Below are 18,116 nucleotides of genomic sequence, written 5' to 3'. Positions count from 1 at the left end.
ACACTCCACAGTGGTATTGGTAAAATGTTTTGTGGACTGATGAAACTAAGATTGAACTATTTGGAAAAAACACACAGCGCTACATCTGGCGTAGAAAGGGCACGGCATATCATCATGAAAACATCATCCCAACTGTAAAGTATGGAGGAGGAACCATCATGATTTGGGCCTGCGTTGCTGCATCAGGGCCTGGCCAGCTTGCAATCATTGAGGGGAAGATTAATTCCCAAGTATATCAGACAATTCTTCAGGATAATGTGAGGATGTCTGTACGTCAGCTGAAACTGTGTAGAAGGTGGGTGATGCAACAGGACAACGACCCAAAACACCGGAGCAAGTCCGCAACAGAACGGCTTCAGAAAAACAAAATCTGCCTTTTGGAGTGGCCGAAGTCAGAGCCCAGACCTCAACCCAATAGAGATGCTATGGATTGACTTGAAGAGGGCCATACACATGAGACGTCCAAAGAATATGACAGAGCTAAAGCAGTTCTGCCAGGAAGGATGGGCTAAAATTCCTCCTGAACGATGTGCAGGTCTGATCCACAGCTACAGGAAGCGCCTGGCTGAGGTTATTGCTGCCATGGGGGGTCAACCAGTTCTACGGGTTCACTTACTTTTTCCACTGCCATTTTGAATGTTGAATGACTGTGTTCAATAAAGACATGAAAGAGCAGAATTTTTTTTGTGTAATTATTTTTAGATACATTATGTTTGTCAATACCCTTGACTTAGATGAAGATCAGATCACATTTTATGACAAATTTATTCAGAAAACCATGAAATTCCAAAAGGTTCACATACTTTTCCTTGCCACTGTATGCATAACTGTATATCTTCCTTGTGCATTATTTAGTTTTCCTTTTGAGCTACTTTTATATACTTTGTTCTATTTTATTGTTTTATTCTATTCCAATTTAAAATATTTGAATATACATCTTCTGTGTGATGCGTGGAGGGGGCTACAACTGCATTTCATTGTGTAATCCTGTATTGTATAATGACAGTAAAGCTAAAACTTGACCTTGAACCTTGACGTTGAAAATGCATCTTTTATTCTACATTTAGGCCTCCCATCCACACTAAACCGCCGTTCTTCACACCCAAAAACATTTAGAAAACAGAGTGGATGAATCTGAAAATGCCAGCCTTACATTTTAGTGTGGACGAGGACATTTTTATAATCAATCGATAGTATAAAGTAACAGAAAATGGAAATACTGAAGTAAAGTACAAATGTGCTGGGGTGGTACACTCAAGAGCATGTGCTAATAGGCTAATGTGCAATAATAATTAGAATAAGAGTAAAATATAAAAATAAAGATCAGAAAAGAGCAATATAAAAAATAGCATTTCAAAGATGCAAATATATAAGTATTATATATAAGTTAAAGTGCATATTTATTCTCATAGTTATTATACACTGATGTGCAGTGTTTTGGTGTCTGATAAGTCCTTCTGGATGGTATTTCATTTTCTCAGTGATACCTGTAGTTTCTGTCCAGCTTAGTGTGGACCTACTGTAGACAGGTAGGTATTAGACGTAGCCAGCAGCAAAATGAATAGCCGCTTTGGAGCCCTCAGCCACCACGGGACCCCCAAACTGAAGACTCAAAAAACAAATTGAACTCTCTTCGGATTCATGTTTTACCACTGGTGTTTAGGAAATGTATGCACTCCTTCATTTTGTTATAGTGCCCAATGGTGCCATATGGGGACTTGTTAGGGGTTTGGGTTATCAGATTCTGCCTCGGGCCCCAAAAAGTCTTGAGTCGGCCCTGCTGGTAGCACTTTTTTTCTCTCCCCGACCATACTGCAACATCTTGAGATCAGTCCAGGATCCAAGGCCTGCCCACACAACCCCAAGAGGATGACAGGGAGAGTGAAACAAGCCCCCAGTTACACGCCAGTATAACATGCGCCTAATGATTGTGAGAATCGGAGGAAGGCGAGGAAGGAGGACAGAGGGAAGAGACAGAGAGAGAGGGAGGAGGGGGATAAGGAGCAGGGCTGAGGCAGAGAGAGCCAGAGAGAGTGTGTTTATTTAAGTTTTTCGTCTCCTGACTCAGACAGAGAGCAGACTACAGAGGATAATGAGAAACAGATCTTTGGTGGAGAAGAAGGGGAGGGAGGGGAGACTCGAGAGAAGGAGGCACGAGGAGGAGTTGGTGGGGAGAAGAGAGGAAGGAGGAGTGGGGTTTAAAAAACAGAAGAAGAAAGGGGGAGGAGAGGGAAGAGTGACAGCCAAAAAAGGGGGGCTGTCGTGTTCATCGCCACAGGAAATAGGCCCTCTTATGTTCACTAACTGACATCACTAACATCACAGCCCTGGTGGCCGTGCAGCCGGCCCACAATGGCAGGTTTTGGAGACAGTGAGCCGTTTGCCATGAGTCCTGCTCATGATTGGAATAATAATCATATTGTTTTGGACTTCAATGTGTGAAATGGTTATTGATGCTGAGGATGACATGGAGATAAACTTAATTCTAGTGGGAAAATGATGTGTGGATGATGGGAAATAAGATGTAGGTTAAGTTGTAAAGAAAAGCCATATTTGCAGGGTTTTAAAATATGTGTTGGTGTATTGAGTAAATGTGAAGTGAGTCTGACTAAAAGAGAAACCTCCAGAGTGAGTGAGGAAGGGGGAGAAGAGGGAGGCTGGAGGCTGGGCAGGGGGGATTCATGACTGACAGGCTCAAGGTCCTATGGGGAATGAGTAACGGACCAACTGGTGCTGGGAAACCCACCCAAAGGCAATTAAGGGTAAAGGACGACAAAAATATTTGCTAAACTTTTTTTCTCTCCTCTCTCTGTCTTGAAGGGAGAAGAAGTTATGGGGATGGCGATGGAGCTAGAATGAAAGACCCGACTGTATCTGGGAGATATGTTTCGGAAAAGACTTTGAGATATCCTGAGTTAAGATTTGATTTGGACCGCAAGGCATCAAGGCTGAAAAAGTTGCAAATATCCGAGCAAGACGCAGTCCTCATCGTGTGGAAACAGCGTGGAAAAGTTGCTGAAGTTACATCCAAACCTTCCAAGAGCAGGGATATTTGCGCAATGACACGCACATAGGAGAAGGACAAAAGTTTTGAGAATATCTCCGAGAAACTCTCTTTTTCGAGGCTCACCAAGGAAAGTCGCTGTATCCGACTCAGGGAGATAAGATTGTATCAGTCTATCTGTATCCTGTCCTTGCTGCCGTAGGTCGATGGGGGCCGCGCCGGGCTCGGGATGGGAGGAGGGCGAGTTCGAGTTCAAGTTGGTGTTTGAGGAGGACCCGCCGCCGCGGCAGAGCCAGGGGCCATCCCCGGTGCGCACAGCCGAGCCAGAGAGCTCCGTTCCCGGGGAGGAGAGTGAGGGCGCCCCGCTGCACCTGGACTCTTCCAGCAGCAGCAGCCTGGGTTAGAGTCATTTATTGGATAGCTGAATGTGTTGAAGTAAAGGGACAGAGGAGGAGAGTGGCCTGACAGTGTGATATCTAATGCATGGGAACTTCTGTGTGTGTGTGTGTGTGTGTGTGTGTAGCTGCATGTGCATATGCTGTAATGAGGGCCTTCATCTGCATGCCTGTGCTTATATGAAGTGTGTTTGTGTGTGTGTGTTCGTGTGTGTGTTTGAACTTGCATGTGATGTATATGCGTGCCTCTATCTGTAAGCATTTGAGCATGAGTATATTGTTATTGTGTGTTTGTTTTGTGTGTTGTGTGCATATGTGTGCATACTGTATTCCTGTTTGTGAGGGCATTTGCGTGTGTGCATGTGTGTGTTTGTGCATGCAGCCCCAGACTCAATGTGTTTCTAATCAGCTGTGCGTGTGAGTAGAGTTAACAGCTGCCATCTGGGAAGGAACCTCAACCTCTGTGTACTGAACAAGCACCACATACACACCTCCCTCCCTCTTTCACTCAACCTCCATCTCCCCCATTTTTCACTCCACACACACACACACACAAACACACACACACTCACCTCCTATCCTCAGATCCACTCTCTCATTTGTTTCCCGCCCACACTGGCATACAGTTGTATTACCACACCCAAGGCATGAAAGTGAACTGCAGGAGAAACAAGAGAGCAATTCTTCACTCTAGGTGATGAGTTTTTACTTTTCAGAGCATATACCTTCGCAGAAGTGTTTTGTGAGCTCTCCTGACACTTTGGTGTCACTCCTGGAATTCACGTTTATGTCCTCAGCTCTCCTTATCTATTGATATAACATGCAAACCAGTGGCACACAAAGTCTTTGACTTGTGACCCCTTAAAACAAAGCAGTGTCGACTTGTCACCCCTGGTCATTGGTTCGATGTGTATACGAGTTGTGGCAAGTTCAACCAAACAGTGATTTACTTTTTTATTTATTTGAATAACTTTTAGATGCCTGAAGAGGTCAAATGTTGGGCTGTACTGATGCCACTTTTTCTTTTCTGATACGATAACTCAAATCAGGCTATCTGTGGATACAGAGCACCAGTCCAGTACTAGTGCTCTATTTACCCCAAATTTAAAGTCTGTATATCTCGCTGGATGGAACTCATTGGAATAATTTTAAATAGTTTTAAGAGGAGAGCTTAAAGAGTTAAATTCACCATTCATTTACAAGAAAAAGCAACAATCAGAGCAAAGTCTGAAAAAAAAACAACAACACAGTTTTGTGTCGCAGAAAAAAAGTATTTTCTTGCTTTTTTTAAACATCGCTTTTTGTTAGACGTTCAACTCAGGATGCGGAATAAAGTATAATAGTATAATAGACCTGAAATTTTTGGTAGCAATAAACTCTTCTGTTGGTCTGAGCGCAAACATTTTGATCGTTCAATAAATAGTTTTAAGAACCATGACGAAGTAAAATTTGCTATTCATTTACAAGAAAATATAAACAATGTCTAGAGGAACGTCTGACAAAATAGACACGACTGTGTAGAAGAAATGTGTCTTTTTTTCGCTTTCCTATCCTGTTAATCATCTCACGATGCCTCAGATTCATCTCGCGACCTCTTCAAAATGCCTTCTAATAATAATGTCAACTGAGAACACTTTTAAATTACATTTCACAAAAACACAATATGCCTCAAATTACAAAACATTATGTTAATAATATAGACTAAATGATCAAACACTGTTGGTTAGGTTAGCTTAACTGGATATTTCCCACTCTTAACACAGATTTCTACATGAATGCATTAGCAGTTATATTTAATCATTTGGCCTCCTAAACATGTTATTTTTGAAGGTTATATCACAGCTCGTGATGCTGCAGTAACTTTCTGTTTACATAGTTGGTTGCTTTTGATTGGACAGTGCTACAGATGTTTCCTAGCAATCAATTTACACATTACTAAAGTCTTTACTAGGACATTTCTTAAGTTTTACTGGTGCAACCCGATTTAGTAAATCACCAGTTTGAAACTAGCTAGTAGCTACTAAGAGTTTAGGAAGGACTTTATACACAAACTTAGTGAAGGATTTATGAATAGCTGATGCAGCCATATGATTTTAGATCTGTTACACTTTAGATGTGTTTTCCCAAAAGAAAGTGACAAACTGATCGTGTACAATAACTGTTAGGTAACTTTAGTTAGAAATAAAATCTTCTGCTGGTCTGTACATGTTAATCGTCATGCAACCCCATGTGGGGTTCCTGATCCACAGGTTGGGAACCACTGATCTAAACATCACTTTTTGTGAGAGGTTCAACTCAGGACACAGAATAAAATATTACAGTAAATTAAACCTGTTAGAGTTGAGTTTAGCTTTATTGTCTTCAATAAGTGTTTGGTACGTTTCCGTGGCCCATAAACTCCTCTGCTGGTCTGAACACAAACATCTAAATCATTGTTTCATGTGAAAAATCCACCAGCAGAAGAGTTGCCTCAGCACTGTAGCTTTAATCACTTGGAAATATTTATGTTGCCAGGAAACATTTGCAGAGATTTTTCACCCCGAGTCTTAATTTGTTGGCAGTTGCTGTTGTGTGTCCGTGTTGCCCAAAAATTGCCTGTATGGCCCGTCGCCACTGCAGCGCACCAATGATCAGTTGGAGCCTTGCTCATTACAGGGTAACTACCGTTTGGCTCCATGAGGAGGCCAACCACACCACGCTGGGGAAATGTTGTGGCAGGGACCTTGGCCTTGAGGGGTAGTGTCCTCATTCGGATGATTGTTTGGCAAAGTCCAAAGACTTTTGTTGAGAATGTTTTTTTAAAAATTTTTAAAAAGGAGATGTAGAAAAGTCCCAAATTAGCTTCATGACTGTCAAGATTAGCAGCAGAGTTGGGTTTGTGATTCTTAGCAGTGTAAGATTTGGATCAGTGAGCCAAAAGTAAACTTCATGATTTGGTTACAATTCCCACTTCACACTTTACTGCACTATTTGTGACTATAATACATGGAAAAAATGTATTGAAATACTTCTTCACACTCAAAGTAGAGTTTAAAAAGCTGTTTAGGAAATTGTTGCCATATGACTGTGTGAGATTATGGAATATAAAACCAAATCCTACCTCACATAGTTTAACAACAATACAAAGACTAACACCAAAGAATAACAATATAAACAAAGTTAGTATTCATATCATTCAATATAAACATATTTAATTTAAAGGTTAGACATTTTGGGATATACGCCTATTCGCTTTCCTGAAGAGAGTGAGATGAGAAGATTGATACCACTCTCATGTCTGTACTCTGAATATTACGCTACTGCCAGCAGCTAGTTAGTTTAGCTTAGCATACAGGGGGAAACAGCTAGCCTGGCACATAACCACCCCTAAAACAACAACGTGTGATTTTTACAACTTGCTTTTGTACCTTTCGACAGAGCCAGGCTAGCTGTTTCCCCCTGTTTCCAGTCTTTATGCTAAGCTAAGCTAACCATCTCTTGGCTCCAGCTTCATATTTACCTTACAGACATGAGAGTGGTATCAATATGAACATCTAACTCTCAGCAAGAAAGTGAATAATCGTATTTCCCAAAATGTCGAACCACTCCTTTATATTGTAAGTGACAAAAATGCTGCACCTGTTTCAAAGACATTAACTCTAAGTTCCAGTTGCATGCATTTTCCATATGGTGACAATTACAGATCAGTAAATGAAGGAGAACTGATGTGTAATGAATGATGAAGGCATGTTGATGATAGAAAATGAATCTTTGTTTCATTTGAATTGTGTTTACAGTAGTTTGATTGACATCTAATGAGTCTTTCTCATGCCAGATGTGAAAGAACAGCAGGTTTTGAGAGCTAACTGTTTTTTTGCCGTTGTGAAAAAGATTAATGGGAGGTCACAGACCCCAAAATACAAAACATATGATATAAAAGAAAAGTGTGTTTGAACAAAAGAAAAAAAACAACAATTTTTTTCACTAGAAAGCAGCCAGAAAATAAATTGTTGCCATGTGGAAGGAAAGGTGTATATTAGGAAAATGAACACACTGTAAACAACATTTGTGGCATTTGATTATCAGCATATTTAGCAAGTAAGATCAACTTTTGTCAACAAGAGCATACTGTTATTGCTCTCAAGTGTATTGAATTTGTGCTCTGAACTTGTGATGTTAGCCACCTCATTTTCTAAATCCTGTTTCCTCAGATTCAGTCTGATAATTCTTTCTATCAGTTACAGATAACCACATGGCTTCCACTCACACGGGACATTCAATCAGCATCCCCAGCCCACCACCCTCGGTCAATCAGCGGGCAGGGATGCATTCTCCGCCACCACGGAGGGCCCCCGTCAGAGAGTTCAGCGGGACCTACGAGAGCCTGCCGGCACGCTCTGTACAGGTGAGACGACCTGTTTAGTTAAGTCCTGCTTGTTTATAATCAGAGGGTTTCAACCTAAAAACCTAAGTTTGTGGATCATTCTGCACCTTTTGCATATTCTACCCCATTAACTACAAATTACAATGGAGTGAGCTCAGCTATGGGTCCTTCACTCACCAGTGACTTTCTCCATATAATGACAAACTCACTAACATCACGTTTAAGTTATTATAGCTACTCAGCTAAATCTTAGATGTACATTTCTATGAAGGTAAACTAAGGCTTTAAACATTTTGAGAAAGTCGCAGGAACTGTCACTCGTAACACACTCTTCCAAAGTCTTGAAACTTGCTTAAAGTAATCCATTACAGTGATCATTTAGTTGGTTTATGTCTTTTGTCAGTGTTACATACAATTAACACTGAATGCAATTACATTGTTGCATTTAGCTTCTTGTCTGAAAGTCCACCATCCAATATTTGAGAGTCAGCTGCTAAACAACAATGCTTTGCCAAGTTATGCAGTGGCTCTATGCCCCCCCAGCAAATACTTACATTTGAGAGGCTGGAACAAGCAAATATTTGGCATTTTGCTTGATAAATGATTACAATTTTTGTCATTTTCTATCGACTGAGAGTCAAAACTGAGAAAATTAAAGGTATCTTTTGCTCGCTCTCATCTTCCCTCCAGGTTTCAGAGTCTCGTGTGGTCGAGTGTCCTAGCATCCAGATAACAACCATCTCCCCTGAAGATGAACCAGCACCCACCATTTCCAGTTACTGGGACATGGGCGGTGGTAGTGGGTGGGACCGAGAGCGCCTCTACCTCCCCCTGCTGGACCCCTTTTCTTACCGCGACAGGTGCCCTGGCTCCCTCAGCCCCAGCCCCGCCTCCAGCCCCTCCTCCCGTGGCTGGCTCAGCCCCGCCTCCAGCTGTGACTCCCTGCTGGTAGAGGAGGAGGAGCTGAGCGAGGCCACAATCAATTTCGGGCTCTCGCCCTCCTCAAGGCCCACTTCCCCTGGGGGTAAAAAGCGCAGAAACTCCCCACTGGCCTCCCCTTGTACTTCACGGAGGGGCAGTTACTCAGAGGAACTGCAGGGATGCAACCTCGAGGGTGGAGACTCCATCACTCTGTCACAAGCTCAACCCAGCAACTGTGAGCTCAGCATCCCACAGAAAACCAGAAAGACGTCATTGGAACAGGTAAAGACGTTGGCTTGGTTTCGTGGTGTTTCTCAAATTTTGTTGTCTTGTCATATGAAAGATGATTAAAATATTAAATAGTTAAGAAATTTGCATCGCACTAAAGTGGTGAACCATACTTTTTGTTTTCCAGTTGTCTCCCAGGGAGGTGGACCAGGAGCAGGCTCCGGGCCACAGCTCCCCCTGCATGCTGCCAGAGACCCAGCAGACCAGGAGAGAGCCCCCCTCGCTGGGCATGGACTACCTCTCTGTGCCCCCTGCTCTAGCCTGGGGCCGGACCCGAGCCAGCGCCCACAGCCCTCTGTTCAGGCAAGGATACACATCACCACACATATGATAATATGCAAAATCAAAAGTCACAGTTTGAAGCTACAAATATTGAAGATGTGTTAAAGGGCTGGTTACCCAAATTAGAAAATAACATACAAAGATAAAAAACATTGCATTTAAAGAATTCAATATAATGTGACTTTCCAGAAACAGTGTCTCCATTATTCTTCTAAAAGGACATGTTTATACTGACTTTTAAATGTAATTTTTCACCATAAACAAAATCCAGTTTACCTCCATTGTATTGTGGGGGAAAAGGGTATGTTGCTTGCTATTCTCCTGAAAGTGATACAAGTTGTTTCAGTTTTGAGCTGAGACAGTGTCACTTTTTTGTAAAAGCAGATGGCATGAAACCAAGAGCTTGGTCGCACCAGCATTTATAACACAACTTCAAATAAATTCATTTCATTGGAACATTGAGTGCAGTGCTTGTGCAGAGTTCAACTTTGGTGAACTTTAACAAAACCACCCTGACAATGATGGCCTTTAAGGAAACAGACAGAACTTGTTGTTGTTAAAAGATGTCATAATAGCTGTGTCGCACCATTCAATTTTCTATAACCCTGCTTGGCAAAATGAGAAGTAACAGCAAAAAGAGATTTTTCTCTTCATATCCTTTTTGCTAAGAATTAAACTAGCCAAGTGGTCACTACATCTCCAAGCTTATATCACCATCTACTTTGCAATACATTCTGCTGTGCTGTTTTCTGGTGTGACCAGGCATTAACTGGTTGCTGGTTCACTTAGCAGTACCGACTGTGTTCAGTGTTTTAAAATGACTAAGCAAGGCCACCTGCTCTCACGTGCAGTATAATGTATATCCACTTTAATGTATATCCGCTTTAAGAATGTTATTCAAGGTTTAACAACATTAGCTAAGGACTATGTAACAATACAACAATTCAGTTCAATTCAATTTTATTTATATTCATAACAGAAGTTATCTCATTACAGTTTTCCTATAGATCAGGTCTAGACTGTACCCTTTATAACATTAGTTACAGAGACCCAACAATTCCCAGGCGATATGCTTGCAGCATGTCACTGTGGTTATATCTTTTCGTGCAAAAAAAAAAGAAGCCATATCATCAATAGTATAAACTGGAGTTCATTAATCCACTTGTGATTTTTGTTAAATGAAAAAAGAAAAGTCCTGCAGTTGAAGATGAAAAAGCAATAAAATGTGGACATGCTAAGGGGTCAGCACTGTCTGGATTCGTATAAAATTTTAACTGTATTCATAAACATTTATTCATCCAGATGACAAAATCCCCAAAAGTCCCACTTTTCACTAACTGCATGCTGTCTGTTTTAAACATGTTTGCATGTGTAAATTATATGTAACTCTCGTCATTTAGCCTGCAGAATAGTTATTCATTGGCATCTGGTGTGCTCCCTCCATGTTCACTGCAACTAAAACAGTTTTCCTGCTCTAATACACTTACGCGTAGGTCTAATGCCCTGCCGCCACTCGACTGGCCGCTGCCGTCCCAGTTTGACCAGTACGAACTGCGTATTGAGGTGCAGCCCCGTCCACACCACAGAGCCCACTATGAGACAGAGGGGAGCAGAGGAGCCGTCAAGGCTGCACCAACAGGACATCCTGTTGTCAAGGTGATATGCAAACCTGCAGATTTCAGCAGCTGCTGAAAGTTGTGACAATACTGATTTGGTAGAACAGCTCTTCCCAACCAACTTCGTGCCTAGAAATGCTGCACAATCCTGCATACTCATAATCTAGTTGCTTTTATAATGAGATTATTTTAACAGCTCTGACTGTCCTTATATTAAATGTAATTTCTTTTGAAGCTGAAGTAGACATTTTGTTTGAATGGTGTTTTTTCTTAATACTGGAACAAAGTCTTAGGACACGTGTTGTGGCTCACTGCTGTTGGCCTCATCACAGTTTGATTTTGTCCCTCACACTGTGTCTCTCGTACAGCTTTGTGGATACACAGAGAGGAAGCCGCTCTCCCTTCAGGTTTACGTTGGAACAGCTGATGACCGATCAATCAGGCCACATCCTTTCTATCAGATACACAGGTACTGAACCGTATTTCTATTCATAATCAAACCTATTACCAAGCATCCTTCTATCATACATTGATATTCAAGGGACACAACATACAATCTGACCACTGTGGCTTTAACCATTGCGTAACTTTTCACCAGCTGCTTCTAGTGTTGGTCCAGGAAATGTCTTGCACCAGTTGTTCTCAATGAAGCTTGCTCTGGATGAGAACATCAGCTTATTGTAGAAAATGTAAAATCTTTGAATATGATTGCACAATAGAGCAACAGAAATCCATTAATCTAAACTCCAGATAGATGAAGACGAGGAGCATCAACAGCAAAGACACGTAGCTACTGTGTGCCCTAGTTTATGCTATTATTCTGCTCCGTCTTGAGGCACCTATGGAATATTTTTGGACATTAACAACATATGATTTGTCTGTGTTTTAGTAACCAGGACATTGTCCTTACTTGTTATTTGTTCTTTTCATGAAGAGATATACGCATAAACTGAAAGTGTTTCATCAAATTTTGCACGCTATAGGTTAAATGTAATCAGAGCAAACATAATATAATTTATATATATTTATATATATATATGTATATATGTATATATATAATTTGATATTTAATTAAAAAAAACTGTGTAGGGCTAGATACTAACAATTCATTATCAATTAATCTATCAATTATTTTAATAGATAATGTATAATTGTTTAATCTAGAATATGTCAGAAATAATAGAAAGAAATGTCCGCACAAGTTTTGGACCCCAAGGATACATTGCTTGTTTTGTCCAAAAGTCCAAAATCCAAGGTATTCAAATTTACAATGATATGAAACAGAAAAAAAGCAGAAAATCTTTACTGTAAATACAGCAAATGTTGGACATTTTTGCTTGATAAATGACTTAAATGATTAATCACTTGTCAAAATTGTAAATCTGTACCCGTTTATCCTGTTCAGGATTGCGGGGTGCTGCATGCACTTTGTGAAAGGAGGCCAGGTACACCTTGGACAGAGCACCAGTCTATCACGGGACTTTGATTCAGCATAAAAACTGTAAATGTTTCTCCCCTCTCAGGGTGACAGGGAAGATGGTGGGTACTGCCAGTCATGAGAGCGTCCAGGCGGGGACCAAACTGCTGGACATCCCCTTAAACCCTGAGAACAACATGACTGCACTGTGAGTAGGAACGAGACAGGAAACATTTCCTCTACAAGATTCATTATTTGTGCATGTTGTTCAACCTTGTACTCCAGTTTCAAGGCTAATTTGAAGTCTACAGTATATACTTGAGAAGCAGGCTAATCATTTAGCTTCCTTCTACTGGACCAATGTTGAAAAATGTTACTAAACAACACTATACAACACCTAATCTGCCACCTGGATAAATTTACAGTTAAAAAAAAATTATTTGTGCCGTAGCATCGACTGTGCTGGGATTCTCAAGCTGAGGAACTCGGACATCGAGCTGAGGAAAGGAGAAACAGACGTAGGACGGAAGAACACACGTGTCCGTTTGGTGTTTCGTACCCACCTCCCTCTAGCGCCCCCCATGGCCCCGCCTGGCCGAGTCCTGGCTCTGCAGGTTGCCTCTGTGCCCATCGAATGCTGTGAGTAGCTGGTCAGATGCAGTTTTATGGAGACTTAACTGCAAAGAGAATACAGCCTTACATAATACAAAACAAAGCAGGTTGTTAAAGCCACCATGTGTAAGATTTGTAGCATTGCCATTAGGGGTCGCCAAAGTCAGAATTTTTTAAAAATCTACACACGGTGTCTTTAAATTAGAAGCACATTAAGTGGTAGTGAAGGTTTGATTTGCCTGACTCTCCCTGCCTCAGCCCAGCGTTCGGCTCAGGAGCTGCCCGTCATCGAGTCTGTCAGTCTTACTTCCTGCTCTGTGGAGGGAGGGGAGGAGCTTCTGCTGAGTGGCTCTAACTTCCTGCCAATCTCCAGAGTCCTTTTTATGGAGAGAGGGACAGGTAAAGGTCCACAGAGGAGACGCAATCCTTTCTAATGTTGTTTCTTATCTTTTGCCTCTAATGTCTTGATGAGTCCCTGACTAAACTGTAGCCAGTAAAAAATACAGAAATGAGCTGAGAACAAAATTTTGAAATAGCTACCAGAAAATAGTAGTGGTAGTTTGAGAAAGGATTTCTAATGCTGGCAGGAGAAAATCTTTTTTGCTACACAAACAGTGATACAATTCAGATATGATCAATGAGTCTGAAAATACATTAAAATTAATTTCAGTAATAGGGTAATAATAATTTAGCCCATTGCATTCAGTTTTGAATAGTGCCCCACATATTCAATGTTGTGCTTGTTTTCTATTCTTTTTTCATTTAGTACCTCAGTGTAAATAAATACAGATCTTTCCATAAAGGCTTTTTAAGAGCAGACAGTCATTTACATATTGTACAGTGGCACAGCACTTAGACACTTGAAATGAATCAGGGAGCTTTCCCTCAGTCACATTCAGTCATTCAGTGAAAAAACAGGAAGGATAACAGTTGTTCTGTTTATTTTTAACCTGCACATAAGTTTTGTTTTTGTAAATAAGCAAGTAATGTAGGCTAATAAGACAAACAGTGTCAGTGTCAGATTTAAAAAAAAGTACATTATGAGGGTCTCAGAGTGATTCAACAGAATAATTTTAGATCAGATTTTAGTAGATTTGTTAACATAAAATGATGAATGAAAAAAAACATGGTTTGTGAGTGCAAGAACAGGAGGAGGAGCAGGGTTTACAAACATATCATATTATTTATTCTGGCAAATAGCAGTCAAGTTGGAGAAATAATCGACTCTTATGTCCTCATGTTTATGATTAAAAATCATCACCTTTTTTAAAAATCACATGCCTGCATCCAGTTAGTTTTCCCCCTCAAAAAAATCAGCTTTTCTATGTTCTCAGTTGAAGTTAAGATTTCAATCAGTTATCAGTGGAGACTGCTTTACGAGCAACCTCGTTTACAAAAGCTTTAATGTTAGGCGTTACCTGTTATGCAGTGAGAGGAAATTATGTTCATTAAACCGGCTGTGTGTCAATGTGTGTGCATGTAGGTTACACTTAATTCTACCGAATGTTCTTATCTATTAGATGGTAAATTACAGTGGGAGGAGGAGGCTCATGTCGACCGTGACAACAGCAATGAGGTAATTTTGTATGTGTGACATCAGTCCAAAGCAACGTTACAGTTTCTGAACAGTCTCTGCAACAACGTGACTGATACAACTAAAGCATCTGATGAATCTCCTCTAATCTGTGATATTCTGTGTCCACACTTCTTATTTCATTATAGTGTTTGTTGTGTGTGAGGATCCCCGCCTACAGCGACCTGTCTATCAGTCGGCCTTTGTCGGTTAGTCTTTACGTCTCCAACGGGAAGAGGAAAAGGAGCAGCACTCACTGCTTCAAGTATCTCCCCAGTGAGTGTCCAATCTCACCTTGTTCACCTCTGTCTGTCTCCGCTCTGTCGTCAGTTTTGGTCAGCTTGTGGGTTTATATCTGGAGCTGCTCCTATGGTTTTACTATCATCCCTGATATTTCTGTGGAGATTTTCTCCCCAAATACGATAAAAAACAAATGACAAATGAAAAGACTACTAAGACAAACAAAAAACCCAACTTACTGATATATTCATATATACATAAATACACATATATTTCCATCCATCATTTACAAGTACAAACATTGTGCCAACAACCAGGGGGAAAAACAGGAAAAATATGATAAATTGAAAATGAATCTTACTTTTACATCACTAACGTCGACCTTTAAAAAAAGTATCCTCAATGTTTTCTATTTTATGAGTTCATTTCTCCAATAACTGTACTCTCTGAATTGCATTTTTCCTAATACTTAAGTCTCAGGGTGTTTATTTTTTTCCCATCGTCTCGATTTGTTTCAATGATGTGATTATTAGGAGTCAAAATATATATTTATCATCCTTATTATGTTCATTAGGAGGTCTCCACAGCAAAATGTTTTCAGTCATTTAAATGAAAAATTAAATTAAATACCAAAAGCCAAAGTTGAATTAGACATTCACACAAATATAAATCATAAAAAGAAAAAAGAAATATAAAAAATATAAATATAAATTCTCTGAGAGAATTAACAGATTAAACTACTGAAAAAAGACACAATATATCAAAGTCTTCATTGAGAGGAAATTGAATTATTTTTTCCACATATTAGTGAAACAGTTTTCTCCTCACAGTTATGTTCAAAGAGGATGACCCGCTGCTGTCCCGGCCCTCTGTGCTGCCCCTGGATGGGGGGACTGTGTGTCCTGGGGGGGGTCAGCCCAGGATGGATAGGGGCTTCCACGTGAGAGGCGACCCCATAGCTGACGATCGAGGCCTGGGCTTCCACCTGCCCCCTTACCCCTCCACCTACTCCCCTCCCTGCCCCACTATGGGTTACCATGAGGAGTACTGCTCTAAACCCGACGCTGCGGTGGAGGAGCCCGGCGGGTCCAGGGCAGCCCTGTCTGATGGTCACCCGAGCTTCGAGAACCTGGAGCTGGGCTTCACAGAGCTCCTTCCCCCCCTGTACCCCCGCGGCCCGCAGCCTCCCTCCCCCTCCCCTTCCCCGTGGCTGGACTCTCCCTACCTGTCCTCCTCGCCCTCTCCCTCCCACTCTTCCTCTCTCAGCCCGTTTCCTGCCGGCAGTCCCATTTCGACCTCCCCTCTGCCTCCCATTCCCACCTCCCCTTACCCCCAGTACTCCGCTTATCCTCAGGAGGTGTGTCCTTCCCCTCCTTCGAACCCCAGCCCATATCAGGACATCTGCCCAGCACCTTACTCCCACTACGATGGCTGGGACCCCCAGGGAAGGGTGCTGGGGACGGGACATGGGGGAGAGAGGAATGCCAAGATCCAGGAGTGCTCCCTGGAGTTTACCAGCTCTGCCTCTATGCACCACATTACATTTGAAGAAGGTGAGTTGCATGTATTTATCTTATTTAAATATGTAATAATCTGTTGATAAGATGAACTAATTGGCCACATTACAGACATGTAAAGGACATCCAGAGATGATAAAGAAATGATAGAAAACTGAAATGAGTAATTTAACAATGCTATTATGTACTGTATGTATGTATAGATGAGTGGGAGGATGAATGTGTTAAAAACTAGGATATATAACTTTGTTTTTTGTTGATATTGAATTATTTTTTCCATTCATTTGTGCATTATACCATGGTTGGAGATGCTCTCCATACTCTGCTGTTAATCAGTTTGGACAGGTCGTACCAGTGCCATCATACTTTATCTTATATATTTTTACATTCACATTACCTGCTTGTTCAATTACAGTTTAACTGCAAACTAAAAAACAATTTCACAAATGAAACACTAGATGCTCTGTCACTGTGGTGAAAGTTTGAACGAACAGAAAGTTCACAGACGTCAGTTTTAATCCTGTGATTTGGGTTTACGCTTTCCAGCTGAATTGTTACAAGCACGTGCCAGCCACTATAGCTGATAGACTGATGTTGGATATTTGAGAGTTTAAAAAGATCTGATAACAATATATCAGCCTATATTTGTTTTTACATTAACACATAATATAAAAATGAATAAAAATAAACAAAATATAGTAAACAATTTTTTTTGATAAAGATCCCTTAAATTTGTTTATAAATAATTGAAACGAAGATATGTACTAAGTTGGACGTTTAACAGGAAAGGAGTCACTGTTTCTAAGCTACCATTTCGGTGCTATTTCTATACTGCATTTTCTTTATATACACACATCGATAAGGATATATTGGTGATAAGCTAATATCAGCCAATATATCGGCTGATACTGTCTTGCAGTTTCTGGGCATACTCTAAAAATTTCACACCTGCTGGTATTTTTACATGTTCCCATTCTGCCGAGCTTAACTTGCACTTTGAACCGGTCAGCAATGAAGAATTTTGATATGAGCCAACCGACAATGCAAAACATTTCAGCTGCAAAGTATTTTTAAAAAATGTGTTTTACGGCCAAAGTAGCATCATTGCATGTTTTCCTTGTGATCTATTATCTTTCCTAGACTTTGTCCTTAGAAATCTGCACTATTCAGCTTCATCATAGAGATTTGTGTAGGAGGAGACAAGTTATTCAGATGCTGCTGCTTTCCAAATGATTGAAAATAAAATTTCTTACAGGTTGATACATATTGTTTATTCTAGCAATGCATGAGCTGAACAAACTGTACCAATGACACTGAGTATATGAGGTGAATGAAAGGATGGATTGTGATTTTCTCTTCTCCCTCCACAGTGACGGAGTTCATCGGGGAGGACATCCAGTCCTACCAGTCAGGCTCACAGATGGACAACCAGCCAAACTGAGCTCAGAGTAGCTCATTACCCCCACTTGATATTCAGCATAATTTTAAATCGATTATGCACTTGTATTAAGATGCATCACTCCAGTTACATGCGATATTGACAGGGGAATTTGATTACCAGGACACTGTTGTAATTATGACCACTGGTAACTGTTACGTTTTATAAAGGGAAACTAATGTTTTTAACATGTTTTCACTATAAATTATACAAGAAAGTGCTTGGGTTTGATGTGTCTTATGTATTTTCTATTGCAAAAACCAAAATTAACACTCATACAAGGTGAATCCAGAATAGAGGGGCTGAAGGAAAAAGGCTTAAACCCTATGGAGACCCAATTATTAATTTTTCCTGAATGTGTCTTTATTTTAAGATTGCACTAGCAGAAACTTAATCCATCCTGCAATAAGAACACATTTCCCTGCTCAGTTCCTGGATGTGATGGATATT

General features: G+C 40.7%; 1 protein-coding gene across 2 annotated transcripts; it reads left to right on the top strand.

The window, feature by feature from the left end:
• Window positions 1–2,736: 2,736 nt before the first annotated feature.
• On the top strand, window positions 2,737–17,886 carry nfatc4 (nuclear factor of activated T cells 4). 2 transcript variants are annotated; one of them, XM_044220735.1, is made up of 13 exons: window positions 2,737–3,403; window positions 7,617–7,783; window positions 8,453–8,965; window positions 9,099–9,274; window positions 10,747–10,909; window positions 11,238–11,338; window positions 12,393–12,494; window positions 12,738–12,925; window positions 13,157–13,297; window positions 14,419–14,474; window positions 14,621–14,747; window positions 15,542–16,264; window positions 17,599–17,886. In XM_044220735.1, the coding sequence occupies exons 1-13, from the start codon at window positions 3,211–3,213 to the stop codon at window positions 17,667–17,669; spliced, it is 2,721 nt and encodes a 906-aa protein (XP_044076670.1). In that variant the 5' UTR covers window positions 2,737–3,210; the 3' UTR covers window positions 17,670–17,886. The 2 variants fall into 2 exon arrangements, with proteins under 2 accessions (XP_044076670.1, XP_044076671.1); XM_044220736.1 differs by lacking the exon at window positions 13,157–13,297.
• Window positions 17,887–18,116: the final 230 nt, after the last annotated feature.

The sequence above is a fragment of the Siniperca chuatsi genome, linkage group LG13, assembly GCF_020085105.1.
Source record: "Siniperca chuatsi isolate FFG_IHB_CAS linkage group LG13, ASM2008510v1, whole genome shotgun sequence".
NCBI lineage: Eukaryota > Metazoa > Chordata > Actinopteri > Centrarchiformes > Sinipercidae > Siniperca > Siniperca chuatsi.
Note: the sequence above shows the minus strand (reverse complement) of the source record. Positions and strands in the feature narration are given on the sequence as shown.

Bases quoted from the DNA above. Each gene is read 5' to 3' on its own strand.
- nfatc4 (XM_044220735.1), top strand. From the start codon at position 3,211: ATGGGGGCCGCGCCGGGCTCGGGATGGGAGGAGGGCGAGTTCGAGTTC. The intron at 7,784-8,452 runs GTGAGACGACCT...TCTTCCCTCCAG, and splicing joins TGCCGGCACGCTCTGTACAG to GTTTCAGAGTCTCGTGTGGT. The intron at 12,495-12,737 runs GTGAGTAGGAAC...TTTGTGCCGTAG, and splicing joins GAGAACAACATGACTGCACT to CATCGACTGTGCTGGGATTC.